General features: G+C 39.3%; 1 protein-coding gene across 3 annotated transcripts in view; it reads right to left on the bottom strand.

The window, feature by feature from the left end:
- CEP192 (centrosomal protein 192) overlaps window positions 1–17,496 on the bottom strand; it is a 65,373-nt gene that overhangs the window by 30,528 nt on the left and 17,349 nt on the right. For all 3 annotated transcript variants that reach the window (XM_054059713.1, XM_054059712.1, XM_054059714.1), the window contains 9 exons: window positions 17,270–17,393; window positions 14,784–14,932; window positions 10,733–11,753; window positions 10,498–10,624; window positions 8,918–9,089; window positions 5,264–6,161; window positions 3,353–3,501; window positions 883–1,113; window positions 201–326 (listed from right to left, as the gene is read on the bottom strand). In XM_054059713.1, coding sequence (XP_053915688.1) covers window positions 201–326; window positions 883–1,113; window positions 3,353–3,501; window positions 5,264–6,161; window positions 8,918–9,089; window positions 10,498–10,624; window positions 10,733–11,753; window positions 14,784–14,932; window positions 17,270–17,393 — 2,997 coding nt within the window. The remainder of the gene's footprint in view (window positions 1–200; window positions 327–882; window positions 1,114–3,352; window positions 3,502–5,263; window positions 6,162–8,917; window positions 9,090–10,497; window positions 10,625–10,732; window positions 11,754–14,783; window positions 14,933–17,269; window positions 17,394–17,496) is intronic.

Genomic DNA, 17,496 nt, shown 5'->3' with positions numbered 1-17,496 from the left:
ATGAGCAGCCCATGGCTGGGCTGTAAAAAGAAGAAAAAAAGAAAAAAGAAGAAAAAAAAACCCGGAACAAACAAAACCACAAGTCACTAAACAAAACTCTATACCTATCCCAGAATCAAATATTTCCTGGGAGTCTTCCAGCTAATGTCCAGGGCAAGTTTGTTCATGACATACCAAAAAAACAAAGTATCTGTACTTACAGCATTAATAATAAGTCTAATTGGCACAAAAGCATGGGTTTTGTTGATAAGTTTTAGTGGAAGAGCCTTCCAACTGCCAGAAGTCAAGTCACCAAAATCCAGATAATCTCTTTTTCCTGTTTCCACCTGGGTTTAAAGTAAGCAGAACTTAAAAGGAAGGAAAACCTCCAAAACACACTTAACATACAAAAGGGAAAGTAAGGCTCTTATTCACCTATTTTACCCTCTTAATGTAAATATATATATTTATACCTGCATACAACGCACACGTCCAAGAAACATGTTTCCTTTGACAGCCAAAGAGCTAACTCCCATATATTGGAAATAAATGCTTTTTGTTACATTTTAATGCCTAATGGCATTAACAGCAGATAAACATCTAATGCTTTGTAAGTAAGATCTTGTCCATTCTTTTAATAATGAAAAAGCAAAACCTTTTAATTCATTCTTTTCAGACAGTGCCATAACAACTCCTCATTTCCAGCTAGGTGGTTTTCCAAAACTAAAACATCCTAGATAGTTATGCAAGCTTCCCAAATATTCTCCTATATTCCCTCCCCATTCTGAACATCAGAAATACAAGGAACAACCTTGTATTCCTATATTTGCCCATTCATCAAACTAGTCATAAAATTCGAACAATAAAAAAAAGGTCACATCACCACAAAAAGCAGCTACTTACTTCTAAATTAGGATTTTCAGCAACTGCTGTCAGAACTACTCTACTTGCCAAAGCTTCCGCCTGAACAATTGTCTCATCATCTGCAGAAACCGGCCAAGATGAAACATTGAGAATACATTGAAAGATCCCCGAATGGCAGGGTAGGAAAAGTATTTTCAGATCATTGGTAGAATAGGGTCCTACGATGGTTTTGTTCTTGAAAACCAGACATTGATATTTCACAGGATCCATCTGAAAAACAGAATCTCTTGTCATTTTCAGCAGGTCTCTTGCCAGAGGACAGCTTCTTTCAGAACACCACATTTATCTGACACCACTGGTCAACAAAGACGCTTTGCATATGTTTTTGCTCAATATTAATTACTGCATCTACATATTCCCGTTCCACTTCTATCTCACTCAACTGTAGGCACCTTCTTTTAATTTAAGAAGTTAGATAAATCAGTCTGAAAATTGTTGGAGTTTCCTTCGAGCATGTAGTGGAAGATAAACATATTTACTGTATTTGAAATTGAATTCTTAAGTAAAACTCTGATTTTTGAGAAAAGGACAGCAGCAAAGCAAATAAAACAAAGCCAATTCTACTTTGTGATTTCTGCCATCAAAGATGGGGGGGAAGAGGCATGGTGGAAGAGTAATGGAAAGGTCAGCGATGGAGGTCACCAGTAAATTCTAGTGCAGTATGTTGTGAACATACTCATAAATAATCTTCAAGAAGGAGCAACAAACTGCAAGATGTAGCTAGCGTGATGCTACATCTGCTGGAAAAATATGCCTAAGGAAAGATATGATGAGGAAGCAGTAATATCAAATGAATCACTGCCCATTATTTCTCAGAATTAAGGACCATCAAACAATAAAAGCAAGAATCAGATTAAAGGAAAAAAGCAGTAGTGCATAGAATCCACACCTGAACTGTGGACAACGCCACACAATTTTAAAAGACTATCTAGTTAAAGAGCAGTCCACTATTTCTGTTCTACAAGAACAGAAATAACATCTAGCTCAAAAGTTCCCAAGCATCAGACTGCCCAAAGCTGAGAGTATACTATGCTTGTTCTGTTGTTATTCTTCTCTGTCAAGAGCATTCATCAGTAAGGAAATTAAATTACACTGATGGACCTTTAATCTAACTCATTCTCATGCTCTTGAGAATTTTTACCTCTGGAACTACTACTATGACAACAGAATTAGACTCAACAAAATTGAAGTCCAAGATCCCCCATATCTATGGCCTACAAGCTACATACAACCCAAAGAACTGATCTAGCTTGAAGAATGTTCCAAATATCTCTCATTCTCTGTCACACAAGATCTCCTAATTTCAAGGAAAATGGGGGCAAACTGCACAAAGTGTCCTAGCAGTTACAGTCTTTAGCATGGATGCTTTCTTTTCTAGGGTTGACTTTTCTTGCATACAAAGGTGGGAATGAATAAGCATTAAGTTCAAACCTACCACACTTTACACATATGCACAACAATTCTACAAGTCGATTCCCTCACATGGCATTTACCTCTCTACGCTTATTTGCTGAGTAAGTCCAGTGGTCTGGCTGAAATCAGTAGCACTGCTTTTGTGCATATTAACTATAAAATGGGAAAAAAGTTACAAATCCATACAGAGGGCTTCAATTACATATATGACATCTGGTAAGATTATCCCTATAGCTTTATTAAGGGGCCAGAGGGACCTAGACAGACTGGAGAAGTGGACCTGTGCAAACCTCACAAGGTTCAACAAGGCCAAGTGCAAGGTCCTGCACCTGGGCCACGGCAATCCCCAATTAATTTCAGTACAGTATGGGAGATAATGTGATTGAGATTGGCCCTGTGGAGAAGGACTTGAAGGTGCTGGCTCGACATGAGCCTGCAACACGTGCTCAGAGCCCAAAAGGCCAATCGTATCCTGGCTGCATCAAAGAAGCGTGGCCAGCAGGGAAGGAATTCTGCCTCTCTATTCCTCTCTTGTGAGACCCCACCTGGAGTACTGTGTCCAGTTACGGAATCCTCAACATAAGGACAAGAAACCGTTTGAACAGGTCCAGAGGGCTATGAGGATGATGAGAGGGCTGGAGCACCTCCTGTAACTACAGGCTGAGAGAGTTGGGGTTGTTCAGCCTGGAGAAGAGAAGGCTGCAAGGTGATCTTATAGTGACCTTCCAGTACCTGAAGGGGCTACAAGAAAGCTGGGGAGGGACTGTTCACAAAGGCTTGTAGAGATAGGACTATATAGGTATAAACTGGAGAGGGGAAGATTTAGAACAGACATAAGGAAAAATTTCTTTACTATGAGAGTGGTGAGGCACTGGCACAGGTTGTCCAGGGAAGCTGCGGATGCCCTATCCCTGGAGGTGTTCAAGGCCAGGTTGGATGGGGCCTTGGGCAGCCTGATTTACTGGGAGGTTGAAACTGGATGATCTTTAAGGTCCCTTCCAACACAAACCATACTATGATTAAACAAAACTCTTACCTTTTCCCCATTAACTGAAACACTGAGTATTCCAATGCTGACCTGCAACCATCGTTCAGTTGGATTAAAAACACTAAGAATTGCCGGTGATGCAATTCCCACGCAACAGGCATTAGGGAACTTCAATTCTTCTGGTACTTTTACATGTCCTTGGGAAGAAAATATACTCCTCTTAGTTCCAAATACCCAGAAGCAGATCTGCACTCAGGCTGCCACCATCTCAAGTTTATAAACTCATTTGACAAATCCTTCATTATAGCAAGGAAATGTTTGACTCCTATACTTTCTGTAAGAATGTTTTCCACAAGCTTGATACTCAGAATTTCAATCAATTGTTTCTAATTCGCATCTTACTGGGAGTTCTACTGTCACAAACAAAAATATGTAAGGAAATAGCACATTTTATGGATTATTTTCTGCATGGGATATCTATATATACATCTTACATAAAATACTCAGTGTTTACAATTTAACCAGTAGCAGGCCAACACAGAAAATGTTAATATTAGTATTACAACATCTGTAGAACATTTACAACAACCAAAAGGAAAATATTTTTTTACCGGAGTATAATTGTTGAGGCATTTTTAAGTACAGAAAAATACTGAACACTCCTAGAGCACATTTCCTGTAGGAGTGTGGTCATCAAAACTTATCACCAAATCAAAAAAAGAAATCCTGCTTCTAATATGTTACTTCCAGGAAGTACTTATTTCTAAAATATTCAAAATAACTCTTTCAGAGGAAGTACAACATTATAACGACAACTCAAAACTTAAAAGAAGGGAAGTGTTCTCTGGTACACCAAGGAACCTTCATTACATGCAGAAACCCACTAGAGGGTACTCAGGTCAGATTAAAAATTTGACTTCTCAGAGACATACGTAAGCACCTGAAGCAGTTTTAGTTACCCAAGCAATAAACTTTATTTTAAAGCCACACACGTTTATTACCCTCTGAAAAAGAAAATTTAGCCCAAGTACAAAGGTGAAAATGTTGACTAAACTTAGCATCACTGGAAATTAAGTTAAAAAACTCAAGTTAGCTACAAATCAAGTTTAGATTATATAAATATTCAGAGATCAAAAACATGTACAAAACCCTAGAAATTACGCATATTAAAAAGAAATAAAGAATGTTCACATTTTACTATGTTAAAATGTGCTAACAAGGTCAATGATTTAGAACAATTCATAAACAGATAATAACCTATAAACTGTCAGAAATTCAAAGTTTCAACCCCACTAGCTTGTCATTTCATCTGAAAGAATTAGCCAGAAAAAAGTAGCATAACAAAACAACTAAACAGATAATAGGGTAGAAAATGTCTTTTAGATTAGGTTTAGAGGTAAACCAAGATACGGAGAAAGAGCAGAAAGTACAGAAGGCACTTGGCAGCTTCTCTCCTCTTCACAACAACAGAACTGCTTAAGTCATCCACTCTCCTCCTCCAATTTTTTGGCTTAACTGACCAGCAATACCAAGTGAAGATGGAGACAGAAATGTCACCTTCTTTCCAGATAAAATTCAACAGAATTTCCAGAGCGTAACTTGTTTTGTCTAGCATGAACTGCAACTAAAATTTCTCTTCCTTCTATGAAAAATAGTCCTTTAAACAAACACAAAACTACTGAAAGCTGAAGAATGCTGAAATTCTTCTAGAGTATCAAAACTGCAGACCATTGCAGGACTATAAGAACAGACACTGAATGCAGACAATATCATTAAACAAGGAAGATTAGTAATATATTTTTTTAAAAATAAGAAAGTCCACAGACAGAATAATTGTGGTTACACTTAATAACCACCTTTTTTATTTACTACAGTATTAGCATCACTATTGTCATTTTTGTCCACAGTTGTATTTTAAACGCACTCTAAAAACACTCTTAAGCACTCTAAAACACTTACCAATACCAGGTGACTTTGCCAACTCCCACTCGCTTCTACCAGCTCCAAGAGGTTGTCCAGTGCATGATTTTATATTTAAGATATCCTTGTTCCAAGCAGCAGAGTGTGGATTACAAAACGGAGCTGCACTCCAAGAGCCATGACCAATATCTGAACCTAAAGGAATTCCTGCCATAAGTGGATTCTCAACATGTCCTGCAGGGATACCAGAACAAGGAAGCCCTGCTGGAAGACCAAAACCTGCAGAGCTGCAGCCATGAAATGGAGGCAAAACTGTATTTCCAGTAGACTGTTTATGTCCCAGGTGCTGTTGTGCAAATGGAGTTGTTGCTCGAGAACATCCTGTAAGCAACGTGGGAACAGAAGAAGAAATTGCTTGACTCTCAGAGGTAGTGACATGGGATTTAAAGCTTGAAATCGGAATGTATTGTTCGCCAGATGAGTTTTGATTGAATGGCATATAACTGCTTAATCCAGGATAAATGGGTAGTCTATTCAAGGATGGCAGCCCTCGTCTCTGTGCTTTGCTTGTTTGATCCTGCCACATTTCTTGTGCATCAACATTAACAGGAAGTGGCTGCAAGGTGCAGAATTTGCTTGGTAAAGCTGATGGAATGTGGTCCAGCTCTCCACAATTTGCTGCTGTGTTTGAAGGGATAGATGCAAGCTGCTTTTCATTCTTCAGAAAATCTTTGGACACTTCTTGACGCAGCACGTCATCAAGCTTTCTTTTAACACCTTCGTGTTCATTTTCTTCTGATTTCTTGTCTATACTAAGTAGTGCTTCTTTTCTATTTCTCTGACATGAGTGGTCCTCTACATTTTCATTTGTATGTTCCTGGGCAGGAGTTGGGCTGGCGCGAATTATTGTTGTGCTCAGTTCACTAGCATCTTCACTCTAATAATTAAACAAATATAATATGCAGTATTACAAATTTTAGAAGAGCAAATAAGGTATACAAAACAAGACATACCTTAATAGTGGTATTATCATCCAAAATAAATAACCAAGCTTGCCAAGTCTTGTCTGAAGTTTTGCTTTTTCAACATCTGTGGCTCCTCACCTCAGAAAAGGACACTTGTAACTTCAACCTGCTTGCTGTTTGAAGTCACGTTCTAGCCAGGTGTACAGCATCAGGCATTAATTCCGTCAGCTGGGATGGAGCCAATTTTCTTTATAGTAGCTCCTACGGTGCTGTATTTTCAGATTTGCAACCAAAACACTGTTGATAACACACTGGTGTTTTAGCTGCTGCTAAGCAGTGCTTGCACAGCGCCAAAGCCTTCTCCACTTCTCATATCACTCCACCAGCGAGTAGGCTGCGGTTAGGCAAGAGGTAGGGAGAGGACACCATCAGGAGAGCTGACCCCAACTGACTAAAGAGAATCCATACCACGTAATATCATCTCCAGCAATAGAACTGTGGAGCAATTTTTCCAAAGTAGCTGTTGCTTGGAGACTGGCCAGGCACTGGTCTGCTAGAAGCAAGTGATGGTTTTTGCATCCCTTTGTCCTGTCCATTTATTAAACTATTTTTTTTTCAAACCACCAGTCCCCAACTTTACTCTTGTGGTTTTCCAATTCACTTCTCCATCCCACTGCAGGGGCGTGAACAAGCAATTTTTTGGGGGGATCAGTCACCAGTGGGGGTCAATCCACCATACTAGGCAAAAACAACAGAAAAATGCTCTGCTCTCTGAAGTCGCCACCAACTACGAGAGCTTCCAAAAGGCAAAAAATGTTTGACTTCCTATGATTTTTACAAAGTCATTCTGTCATTCTGTGGGAAAGCAACTGTGCTAAGGAAAAAACTTAAAAGAGCAGATTCCTAAACTCAATGACAGGTTCACAGACATAATTCTGCCAAACTGAGACCTGCAATTAATTTTCTTATTTACCATGTTTGGATCCAATACCACAAAAAAAAATCATTTTTAAAAATGTATGAATCATAGAATCACTTGAGTTAGAAAAGATCTTTAAGACCATGAAGCCCAACCCTTAACCTAACACTGCCAACTCCACCACTAAACCATGTCCCTAAAAGCACCACATCTACACATGTCTTAAATAACAGCCACCTCCCTGAGCAGCCTGTTCCAATGCCTGACAATCCTTTTGGTCAAGAAACGTTTTCTTAATGTCCAAACTAAACCCGCCCTGGTACAACTTGAGACCATTTCCACTCATCCTATTACTTGTTACCTGGGAGAAGAGACCAATACCCACCTTGCTACAATTTCTTAATACAACTGTAAAACTCTGGCAAAGTACTTGAGGATCTCCTTGCTAAACTACCCTACGGGACAAAGACTACTCAAACAGTAATAATTTCTTCAAGAGAAGAGGGGCAAACTAGCACACAGCCAGCTACAACAAAGCATCAAGAGCCACTCTGTTTGCACAAGATGACAGAAGTCCAGAACCATATGCATTTAAAACATGAAATGGGCCTGAGAGCGGATGCTACGCCAGCACTGACTGAAAGCAAGCACCCATTTAAATTTGCCCTTGGGTTTCTTCCTACAGGAGAGCAACTCCCATTGAAAACATGAAGATAGAAAAGAACACATATACCCTGTGTAACCCAAGCAACCAGACCTTGAACAACATGGGCCAGAAAACACCCTTTCCTCTTCCTGATCCTTTCAACAAAGGAGCGTTGCTGCTGGTGTTCCTATAGGAGGAGGAGAAGGCTCCACTAAGTCTTTCACCAGCCAGCGCTCCTGAAAAGTCTCACCCTCTGCAAATGAAAAAAAAAAAACCCAAAGCATTTCTATTTCCTGTGTCAGAGGAATCCATAATTGGAAGACATTACAAAATAAATGTAGCCACTCAGATTTAAACAGATACGGACGCAGTCAAGAGATTTTCATCTTCTGTTTGTTTAAAGTTTCATTCACATTTCCACACACTTTGGAAGCGGGGGAAGCATAAAAGATTCCAGATACAAAGCAACCATGGATTTAGATAAAAGAATGCCAATTATCTTAATCAGCACAAGACTGCAAATCTGAACAAAAGTTTCACTCTTAGAGTATACTCTTTGCTAAAGCAGTAAGAACAGTCAGAAAGACGGTCAGAGGTAAGAAGTGATAGTTTCAGTCCCAAAAAAAGAAGTTAAAGCTAAAATATGTATTTATAAACATTTATACAGAAAAAAAAAGAAAAATATTCTCCTAATAGCTGAAGCTGAGCAGAAAGGGCACCTTGGGGGTGATGAACGCAGATGCAGATCCTGCAAACTGCTGCTGGAACACTGCACTGCATTCGAACAGAACAACTTCAAAAGCAAATGATGGGGGGATGGAATCAAAGGGAAAAAGTACACCAACTCTAACTTTTTTCACAAGTTAATAAAACACCAAAAAAACTTCTATGTTTATGTTCCTTACCATTTGTGCATTTAACACAATCTATTACAGAACAGAAACTCCGGAGTTTCTGAAACTCAGGAATGGAGGAGAAGCAGAACACTTGTTCCCTGTGCAGAGCATGTCCTAAACTGTTCCAAAACCCTTTAGGATTTTCTAATTTAAAATTCTTTTGACCATCTAAGCATTTAAAGGGGGGAGGGAGAGGTGTTGTTTTGTCTTCTTGTTTGTTTTAAAGAAAGGGAATTGATACAAATTTACAGGTCAAGATTTTCTTACCCAGTATGTCTCGGAGCTATGTTTTGCAGACTTGTTCTTAAGGGTAACGTCAGATGCAGAGACATATGTTAATCTGCTCATGCTAGGACTTGAGTAAACTGACTGAGGTAGCACGCTCTCTTTGCAAGAAGACTCCTGATAACGTGATGTGCAAGTAAAGTCAGTTTCAGACCTGAAACAAAGTATGTCAGTATTAGAATACATTTCTAATGCTGCTCCCAAGAAAATCAATGCTACGCATGAGCTCTACTAGTCTAAAAATCAACTAACTTGGCCATTGTGTTTAGTATAGTCAACAGAAACGAGACATCAGCTCACAGTCAAGCTTTACAAGTTTTGACCTTGACGTACACAGAACTCATTTCCATTAGACACAAATCTGTAAGGCAAAGCATCAGTTCTACAACTGAACTCAGATGCTAAGGTCACAGAAATAGCACAACAACTTACTAAAGGAAAAAGGCGAATAGATATACTTTATCTAACTAGATGGAAGAACGTCAAATGAAATCATTCAGTATCACAGGCATCACACATTAGTCTTTCCTACTCACTGCTGAGATTCTCTTCACTTCACACACCTGAAAACATAGGATCTCTCACCACTTTGCCAAACAAGAAGAGATAACATGCAAACAATTAAAGTCACTGACAATTTTAACTGGAAGTCCTAACATCTCTATAACACGTTTGCCAAAATGCATACTTCTGCACATTTTAACCACAGAGAACCGACAGACAGCCTATAATTCTAACATCGTGTACAACACGGTAAACGTTCAGACACTGAACTTAAAAGTTAAGACAAAGAAATCAGTTGCCTCCTCTTTTTATAAGAGCATATACAGCTATTTGCTATTGGCCATGTTTATGTTTCAAACTAAGGTTACAGCTTATACTGGTTGTGTATAGTTTCTAGAACACTCATGGAAGCTCATTTAAAAAATACTGCCCTTTCAGCTGTTAAGAAAGCCTTAAACCTTAGACATAATAGTAGTTTTAAAATATGAAGCAGTCAAAAGCAATACTAAGTATTTCTACCTATCCCCTCTCAAAATGAGCACTGCTATGAATCAGAGAAATAAACTGAGTGAAACATACGTTTGAGAAACACATCTTCCTTGGTCTATACAACATCGAGCTTCGTTACCATATAATTAACATCATAACTCCCAACAAGCAGCTTTATTTTTAATAGATTCATTACTACAGAACAGTAATTAATAAATTTTGTATTTTATAGCTCCATCAACACAGAGGTATACGACTACCTAAGAGTCCAAGTATTTTGTATTCTTGCATTACACGATAATGCTGAGCAGACACAGCAGTGTTCCTAGCCAGGATCTCTGCCTCATCGGGACAATGAGGAAAATAAAAAATTAACGATTGCTTAAGACTGCTTCTCCATAGACATAATAAAAGCAAACAGAAAGCTCAGCCTAAGAATGAAGGCCAAGCCTAATAAAGGTCTTCTGTAAACTGAGATCAACAACAACATTAAAACTAAAACTTGATCCCTCAAAAAAGCCTTAGGAAGCATTCTTACACATTCTTATAACCTGCACCAAAAAATTTACCCTGAAAATGCTGTTCCAGAAGTCTCGCTGGGAGAAGAGTGGATCAGTGGTGAAGTTGAAGGTCTGAAGCTATACTGCTCATCCTCTAGAGGCTGCAAGTCACATTCAGGTTGAATGGGTTTGTGCTCTGGTGAATAAAGAGAATTTAATAGCAGTATTTGTTTAAGCACAGGGAACAAGTCTACTGTCAAAACAACTTTTCAACAACTGGCAGCTCTTATAGAGGTTTACTTACCAGTACTGTTCTGGGAAGCAGAGGAGAGCTTCTCAGAAGTTCCACATTTCGCATTCCCACTGCAAGCAGTACCAGCATCTTTGTTTTTCTTCTCTGTTTTCAAATTTTGCTTCTTTTCATCGTTGTTCAATTGCTGGGTAGGCTTTGCTTTTGTAGGACATACCGAGACATATTTACCAGATTGTTTGGCAGGTTTTAAGTTGCTGAGTGACAAAGTATTTCCTGCACTTCTTTCCACCAACTCATTACATGGTTCAGGAATAGCTTTTGTTGGTTGATCTACTGTTTCTGCGTCTTCCCTGACAGAACATGTACTAGGGACGTCACTGGTCTGGTAAACAAGCGGACTTGTCTGCACCACTTCCATTTGTGCTGCTAAAGCACATGTCTGTGCTTCATTTCCAGAAGGTGAGGACTGGGTATCAAGCATACCTGATCCAAGATCCGCATCCACTGACCACACCCGTTTACTATTTACTAAGTCTGACAACTTTTCTGAATATTTAACTCTATCTGCAGTTATTTCTCCATGGTTAGGTACACCAGATAGACTAGAGAAATTCTGAATACTTTTTTCATTAAAATAATCCAGAAATGGTTTCTCTGTTTCCTGCTGCTTTCTATGACTATTCGTCAAGCCTTCTGCAAGACTATCTTTACCCAGTAAAAAGGTATCAGGCATAAGGTTCTGGGTAGATGCTTCAGGTTTCACAGTACTCTCGTATTCACTTTCATGTCCAATCTCATCTGTTTTTTTGAGATATTTTTCCATATCAAATGCACTATGTTCCACACTGCTGGAAAATACCCGATTAGCAGAGAGTTCAGTCTCTTTAACAATTCCAGGAACCACACATGTTCTTTTACTTTTATTAGATAGTGCCATCATCATAGCAGCTAGCTGGGAAGCATCAGCACTGGAGGAAGCATTAGAAATAGCAGAAGCAATTGTGCTAATACTCAGAACAGTGTCAAAATGATCAGCTAGGCCGTCTTCAAACTTGTCTTTATGAACTTCATCCTAAAACAAACCAACATAAATAAAGCACCAAGTTAAGGAATTTTTTTTTAGTCATGGTTTTGGGGTTTTTTTTGCGCTTTTGCTCTCTTCTTTAAATTATTTTGCGTTTTGGTTATGGTAATATATTAACATTTATAGCTGGTACTCAGCACTGGTGAGACCGCACCTCGAATACTGTATTCAGTTCTGGGCCCCTCACCACAAGAAGGATGTTGAGGCTCTGGAGCGTGTCCAGAGAAGAGCAACAAAGCTGGTGAGGGGGCTGGAGAACAAGTCTTACGAGGAGCGGCTGAGAAAGCTGGGGTTGTTAAGCCTGGAGAAGAGGAGGCTGAGGGGAGACCTTATTACTCTCTACAACTACCTGAAAGGAGGTTGTGGAGAGGAGGGAGCTGGCCTCTTCTCCCAAGTGACAGGGGACAGGACTAGAGGGAATGGCCTGAAGCTCCGTCAGGGGAGGTTCAGGTTGGATATCAGAAAAAAATTCTTCACAGTAAGAGTCATTGGGTACTGGAACAGGCTGCCCAGGGAGGTAGTAGAGTCGCCTTCCCTGGAGGTGTTTAAGGAACGGGTGGATGAAGTGCTGAGGGACATGGTTTAGGGAGTGCTAGGAATGGTTGGACTCTATGATCCAATGGGTCCTTTCCAACCTTGTGATTCTGTGATTCTGTGATTCTGTGACTGTCAAGATGGAATACTGCAATAGGTTTAACTCTCATTGCATTGATTTTTTACTCTACACATTTTTAGAGATTAAATAAAGGTAGTCTGCTAGGAAGCTTCAATTCCTGTAAAACTTTTAAAAACCTAAAATGTTTCAACTCAGTTGGAAGAACTGGGAGTAAAATACCATCAGGAACAAACACAACAGAGAAAGAACTACCATGACAAAACAGACAGTGTCTTCTCAATCAGCTTTAAACCATCTGCCTCTCTACAAGGGGAAGACAAACCTATTTCCACAGTTTTCTCTATCACTCAAGTCTGAGATCTTTAATGTACATGTGGGCTATTCTTAGCAAAGAGCATGGAATAAGTAAATAGTCATGTCCAGACCACATTCTCTACCCACCTCTTTTAGAGACACAAAACTTCAGGAAGAATACATCCGCCCTCCTGTAGATAAGCATGCATATCTCCAGAACACCCTCATTAAAAGACTAATGGAATATAGAGCAGGTAAGAGGATCGTAACTGTACTGAAAACCAGCTGCTCAAAGGGCTGTGATGAGCAGCACAAAGTCCAGCACAAGGCCAGCTGCTCGCTAGTGGAATTCTCCAGGGACCAAGACTGGGACTGGTACTGTTGCTGTTCTTCATTAATGACATGGATGATTGGCCAGAGTGCACCCTCAGTAAGTTTGCCCATGATACAAAACTGGCAGATGCAATTTTTACGCTAAGAGAGCAGGCTGTCGTTTGGAAGGACCTCAACAGGCTGGAAAAAACGGACTGAGAAGAATCATGTAAAGTCCAAAGGGAAACACCAAGACCAGCACCTACATAATCCCATGCACCTGTATCGGTCAAGGACCAATTAGCTGGAAAGTAGCTTGATAGGAAAGGACTTGTGGGTCCCAGTACTCATGAAGCTGACCATGAAGCATCACTGTGCCCTTGTGGGAAAAGAGGCCAACAGCATTCTGGGCTGCAGTAAGAAGAGAGTTGCCACCTGGCTTACGGAGGTGATCCTTCGCCTCTAAGCACTGTTGTGAGCACATCTGGAGTGCTGTGTACCATTATGGACTTCCCAGTACATGAGAAGAGTCCACAAAAGAGTCCACAAAAATGAATAAGAACTTAGGAGCACCAGTCATATGGAGAGAGAGATGGAATCTTTAGCCTCAAGAAGACAAGGCCTGGGAGGAAATCTTATAGATGGGCACAAATACCTGATAGGGATAGAAGGGGAGTGGGGAGGAGTAAAGAAGACAGACACAGACTCTTCTCCAAGGTATCCAATGAGAAGAAAGAAGGCAACATGCACAATTTTAAATACAAGAAATACTATTTAAACATAAGGAAAAGACAACATCAACACGATAAAACACTGAGACAGGTTGCCTAGAGAGACTATAGTCTCCACCCTTGGAAATATTCAAAATGCAACCAGACTTTGCTCATCCTGCTCTATTTGACCTGGCTTTGAGCAAGAAGGAATGGACTAGATGATCTTCAAGAGTGTCTTCTGACCTCAACCACTCTGTGATATGTCTGTTTGAGAACATTTTACCATCTGCATCAGACTAACAGTGACCTAGACTTGTATAAATTGAGGGTAGGGTAGAACCTCAAGTTACTCATTTTGTATCTAAAACAACAGGAGTAAGGACAAATTAGAAAGAAAAGCAACTATGGCAGTACAGAGTCAGATGAGCAACCCAATCTGTATTTAAGTCTGCAGCTTTCACCATTTGATCAGCTAAACCAAGTCAAACTTGCCAGCTACTGATTTTTTTCAGCAACCATGTAGGAGAAGGGCCGTTTCTGTAACTGAAAGGGTCTGTATGTGTTCTGCCTGACCAAGAAAGAACATGACAAGGCAGAAAAGGTAGGTGTCTAGGATTACCAAATCGAAAAAAAACCTTTTTCAGACTTATACGACATCAGTACTTCTTAATTTTTTCAAGTAAAAGGCTTTATTCACATACCAAAGACAAATTATTTCACAAACAAAAACAGAAGGGGAAGACAGCTGAAATTCAGAAACTTGATCACAGGACATGAATAGCCTAGGAGTTTCTCAAAAACTGTGGGCTGACAGACCAAGCAACTCCAAAAGTGAAGTAGCGATAAAAAGGAAAATGAGATGTTGACAATAACACCTGACTGACTATTGTATCATGGCATTCTAGTGAAACCATCCTAACAAACAGGAGCACCTGCTAGGATTAAAATGATCAACATAAAAAGAAGTGAGCTAATGTGAAAGTCCAACTTCAACGGTAACCAAAGAAACAATAATAATTAGAAGTATCTGAATGCTGTTCCAAGTTGGTAGCTTCATTTAATAAAAAAATATAGGATAAATACCTTTGCTTGACTTTTGGTAGCATCTTCTATATTAATACCATTTTCTATATTAACGCTTTTATGTATTCCAGCTGTAGCATCCACCCTATGCCATGCACCTCCACAGACAGTAGAATTTGCATCATCTTGTATTTGTGCTTCTAAGTCATCTAAGAACAAAGAAAAAGACAGGAATTTACAGTAAGTAAATAGTCTAAAAACCTGCATTCTTGGCATATACACGCTCTATAGAAAAAGGAGCTGTTATAATGGCACAAACCCAAATATTGCAGGCATCAACTTTTTCCTGTACAGTACTCAAAGGTTCACATTCAAGTCACAAAATAAGCTGGCATTAAGAAACCACGCTCACACTCTTCAAATTTTATTTTCAGGTAGCTTATGGTATTAGCATAAGCTAAAAAAAAACTTTTCATAAAATACTGTTTGCAAAACACTATGAGCATAGACCAAATTCCAGCAGAAAACTAGAAAGGTTGAATCTGAGTAACAACAATTATCTTACACTGGAGACATTGTTAAGACTGAGGTAGATAGCAGTGAACAGGTGATTTTGAAGGATTTTGTTCAGGACTAAGCTTATGAAACCATGAAACCCACAAATAATCTTCTTGATTACGAGATCAAACCCAAGCTAGAAGGCACTGCTCCATACAAGATCTGGAGGTTACCATTCCAACAAATTACTTCCTGTTGTAAGGAAAACATCTGGACTTCTTAGAACACTAAACCAACTTTTAAAGATGGTGGTGAGAAAACAAGTATGAAATGTTTTTTGCTTGAGAGGGTTTTTTTTGATGGAGAGGTGGTTGGGGGGGGGGGCGTGTTCTTGCTTGGTTTTCTGTTTCATGTTTTCTGTTCTTACAGCAGATACTTGGGTTTGGATACACTTTTTATTTCCCTCCTCAGGTCGCTGACCTCTCAGCTTCCTCTCCATCTGCTGCTCCGTAAGCAAGAACAGCATATTAGTATTGCTGATAAAGATTAATATTGCCAAAACTACTGAAATCTGATGGCACTAACTATTACTATCTTAGCCACAAAGTGACCTAGATACCTACTTTCTCTAGCATTTATAGCCACCCTCATATCAGAAGAGCTGCAAAGCACATTAGGGTATTTTCCTAGTACTCAAAGCAACGATTACATCTATAATTTAATTTAACAGAGGTCATGACTCAATGAACTTCTCGTGGCTTTTGACAAAAATTCAGCTATTGTATAACATATTTAGGCACACTAACACTAGTTTTTAAAAAATAATCATTAGAAACCCTTGAAAAATATTTGCAAGGTCCCAGTATGAGGAGAATTATAGCCGTAAAGCTATTTCAAGGAAGCAGGCTCCATAAAAGCCTGATGGATATTTTTCACCAATGAAAAAAAATATTTAAGTCATTGCACTGACTGTACAAGCAGGTCCACAGAGACTGATGTTGCCACAATTCTATTAAGACCAGTAGAGGTGCTTTAAAATGCACTCATCCTTTTCTAAGCACAGTTCATGGGGACAGGCACACACATCAAATTGTGTGCTGTGATCTTTACATATAAGATTTTGGAGCAACCTCCTAAATTACTATTTCAAGTTAAGCAGATAATATAAGCACGTCACTTTTTTTAAAGATGGCAACAACAATTTAGACTGTTTTATGCATTCACTGTCAGCTCAGCTATAACCCAAACTGCTTTCTTTCCTTCTTTCCATATAGACTATATCTATACAAGCAAACAGACCAATTCTCTAGGTGTTCCATTTGTTTGACTTGGTTTTTGGCAACACATCTCTACAGTTTTTTCAACAGGAAAACTCCAAACAGACTTCAATTATTAAGACGTTCTGGTAGTCATCCAATATCTGGAAATGCTGCAACATAGAAACATGAACTAATCTGACAGTTAAAACTGATTTAGGGACTCTTATCAGTTCATTACATGCGTTCATTTTTGCTGTTCAGGTTTTACAGTGTGGAAAAGAAACGAGCTTTCAAAATAACATCATACATCTCCATTGTTCGCTGGGGGGCATGTTTTTATTTCATTTTCAGCTATCACTCAGGCTTCTGCCATTCTGTTTCTTAGAAAATCACAGAATGGTTTGGGTTGGAAGGGACCTCAAAGATCAGTTCCAACACCCCTGCCATAGGTAGGGACACCTCCCACCAGACCAGGCTGCTCAAGGCCCCATCCAACCTGGCCTTGGACACTTCCAGGAAGGGAACAAACAGTACGTGTAGCTACATGCACGGATCAAATTTTCACCTGTTACTCTTAATACTGTACCGGTAATATCAGTAAAAATATAAACTCTTTTATAGATATATGTGAGAGCATAATTTGAATGCAACCCAGCAGTATGACCTCATTTCTTGCAAAGAGGTTTGCATCAGATTCTAAGTTGATGATAATATCTAAACCATTCACAAAGCCCTCTTAACTACTGTTACAATCACTGCGTAGGGCTGACCCTTCTGTTCTATAATTACCTGGAAATACTCCAGACAATTGTGAAATCTCTTGGCTGGCATCACCTCCTGATGAAACAGATGTCCTTAGCAGAGCAACAGGTTGCTTTTTCTTCGGAGAGGTAATAAAATAACCAAAAGATGGCTATAAAAAAAAATATCCCAGAATACAGAATGAGTAAATTTGACCATCAATAAATAGGATCAGTGGGCTTGCAGAGCAGTTTTAGCCACAGCACTTCCACTGT

Source organism: Cuculus canorus, chromosome 2 (assembly GCF_017976375.1).
Source record: "Cuculus canorus isolate bCucCan1 chromosome 2, bCucCan1.pri, whole genome shotgun sequence".
NCBI classification, from domain to species: domain Eukaryota; kingdom Metazoa; phylum Chordata; class Aves; order Cuculiformes; family Cuculidae; genus Cuculus; species Cuculus canorus.
Note: the sequence above shows the minus strand (reverse complement) of the source record. Positions and strands in the feature narration are given on the sequence as shown.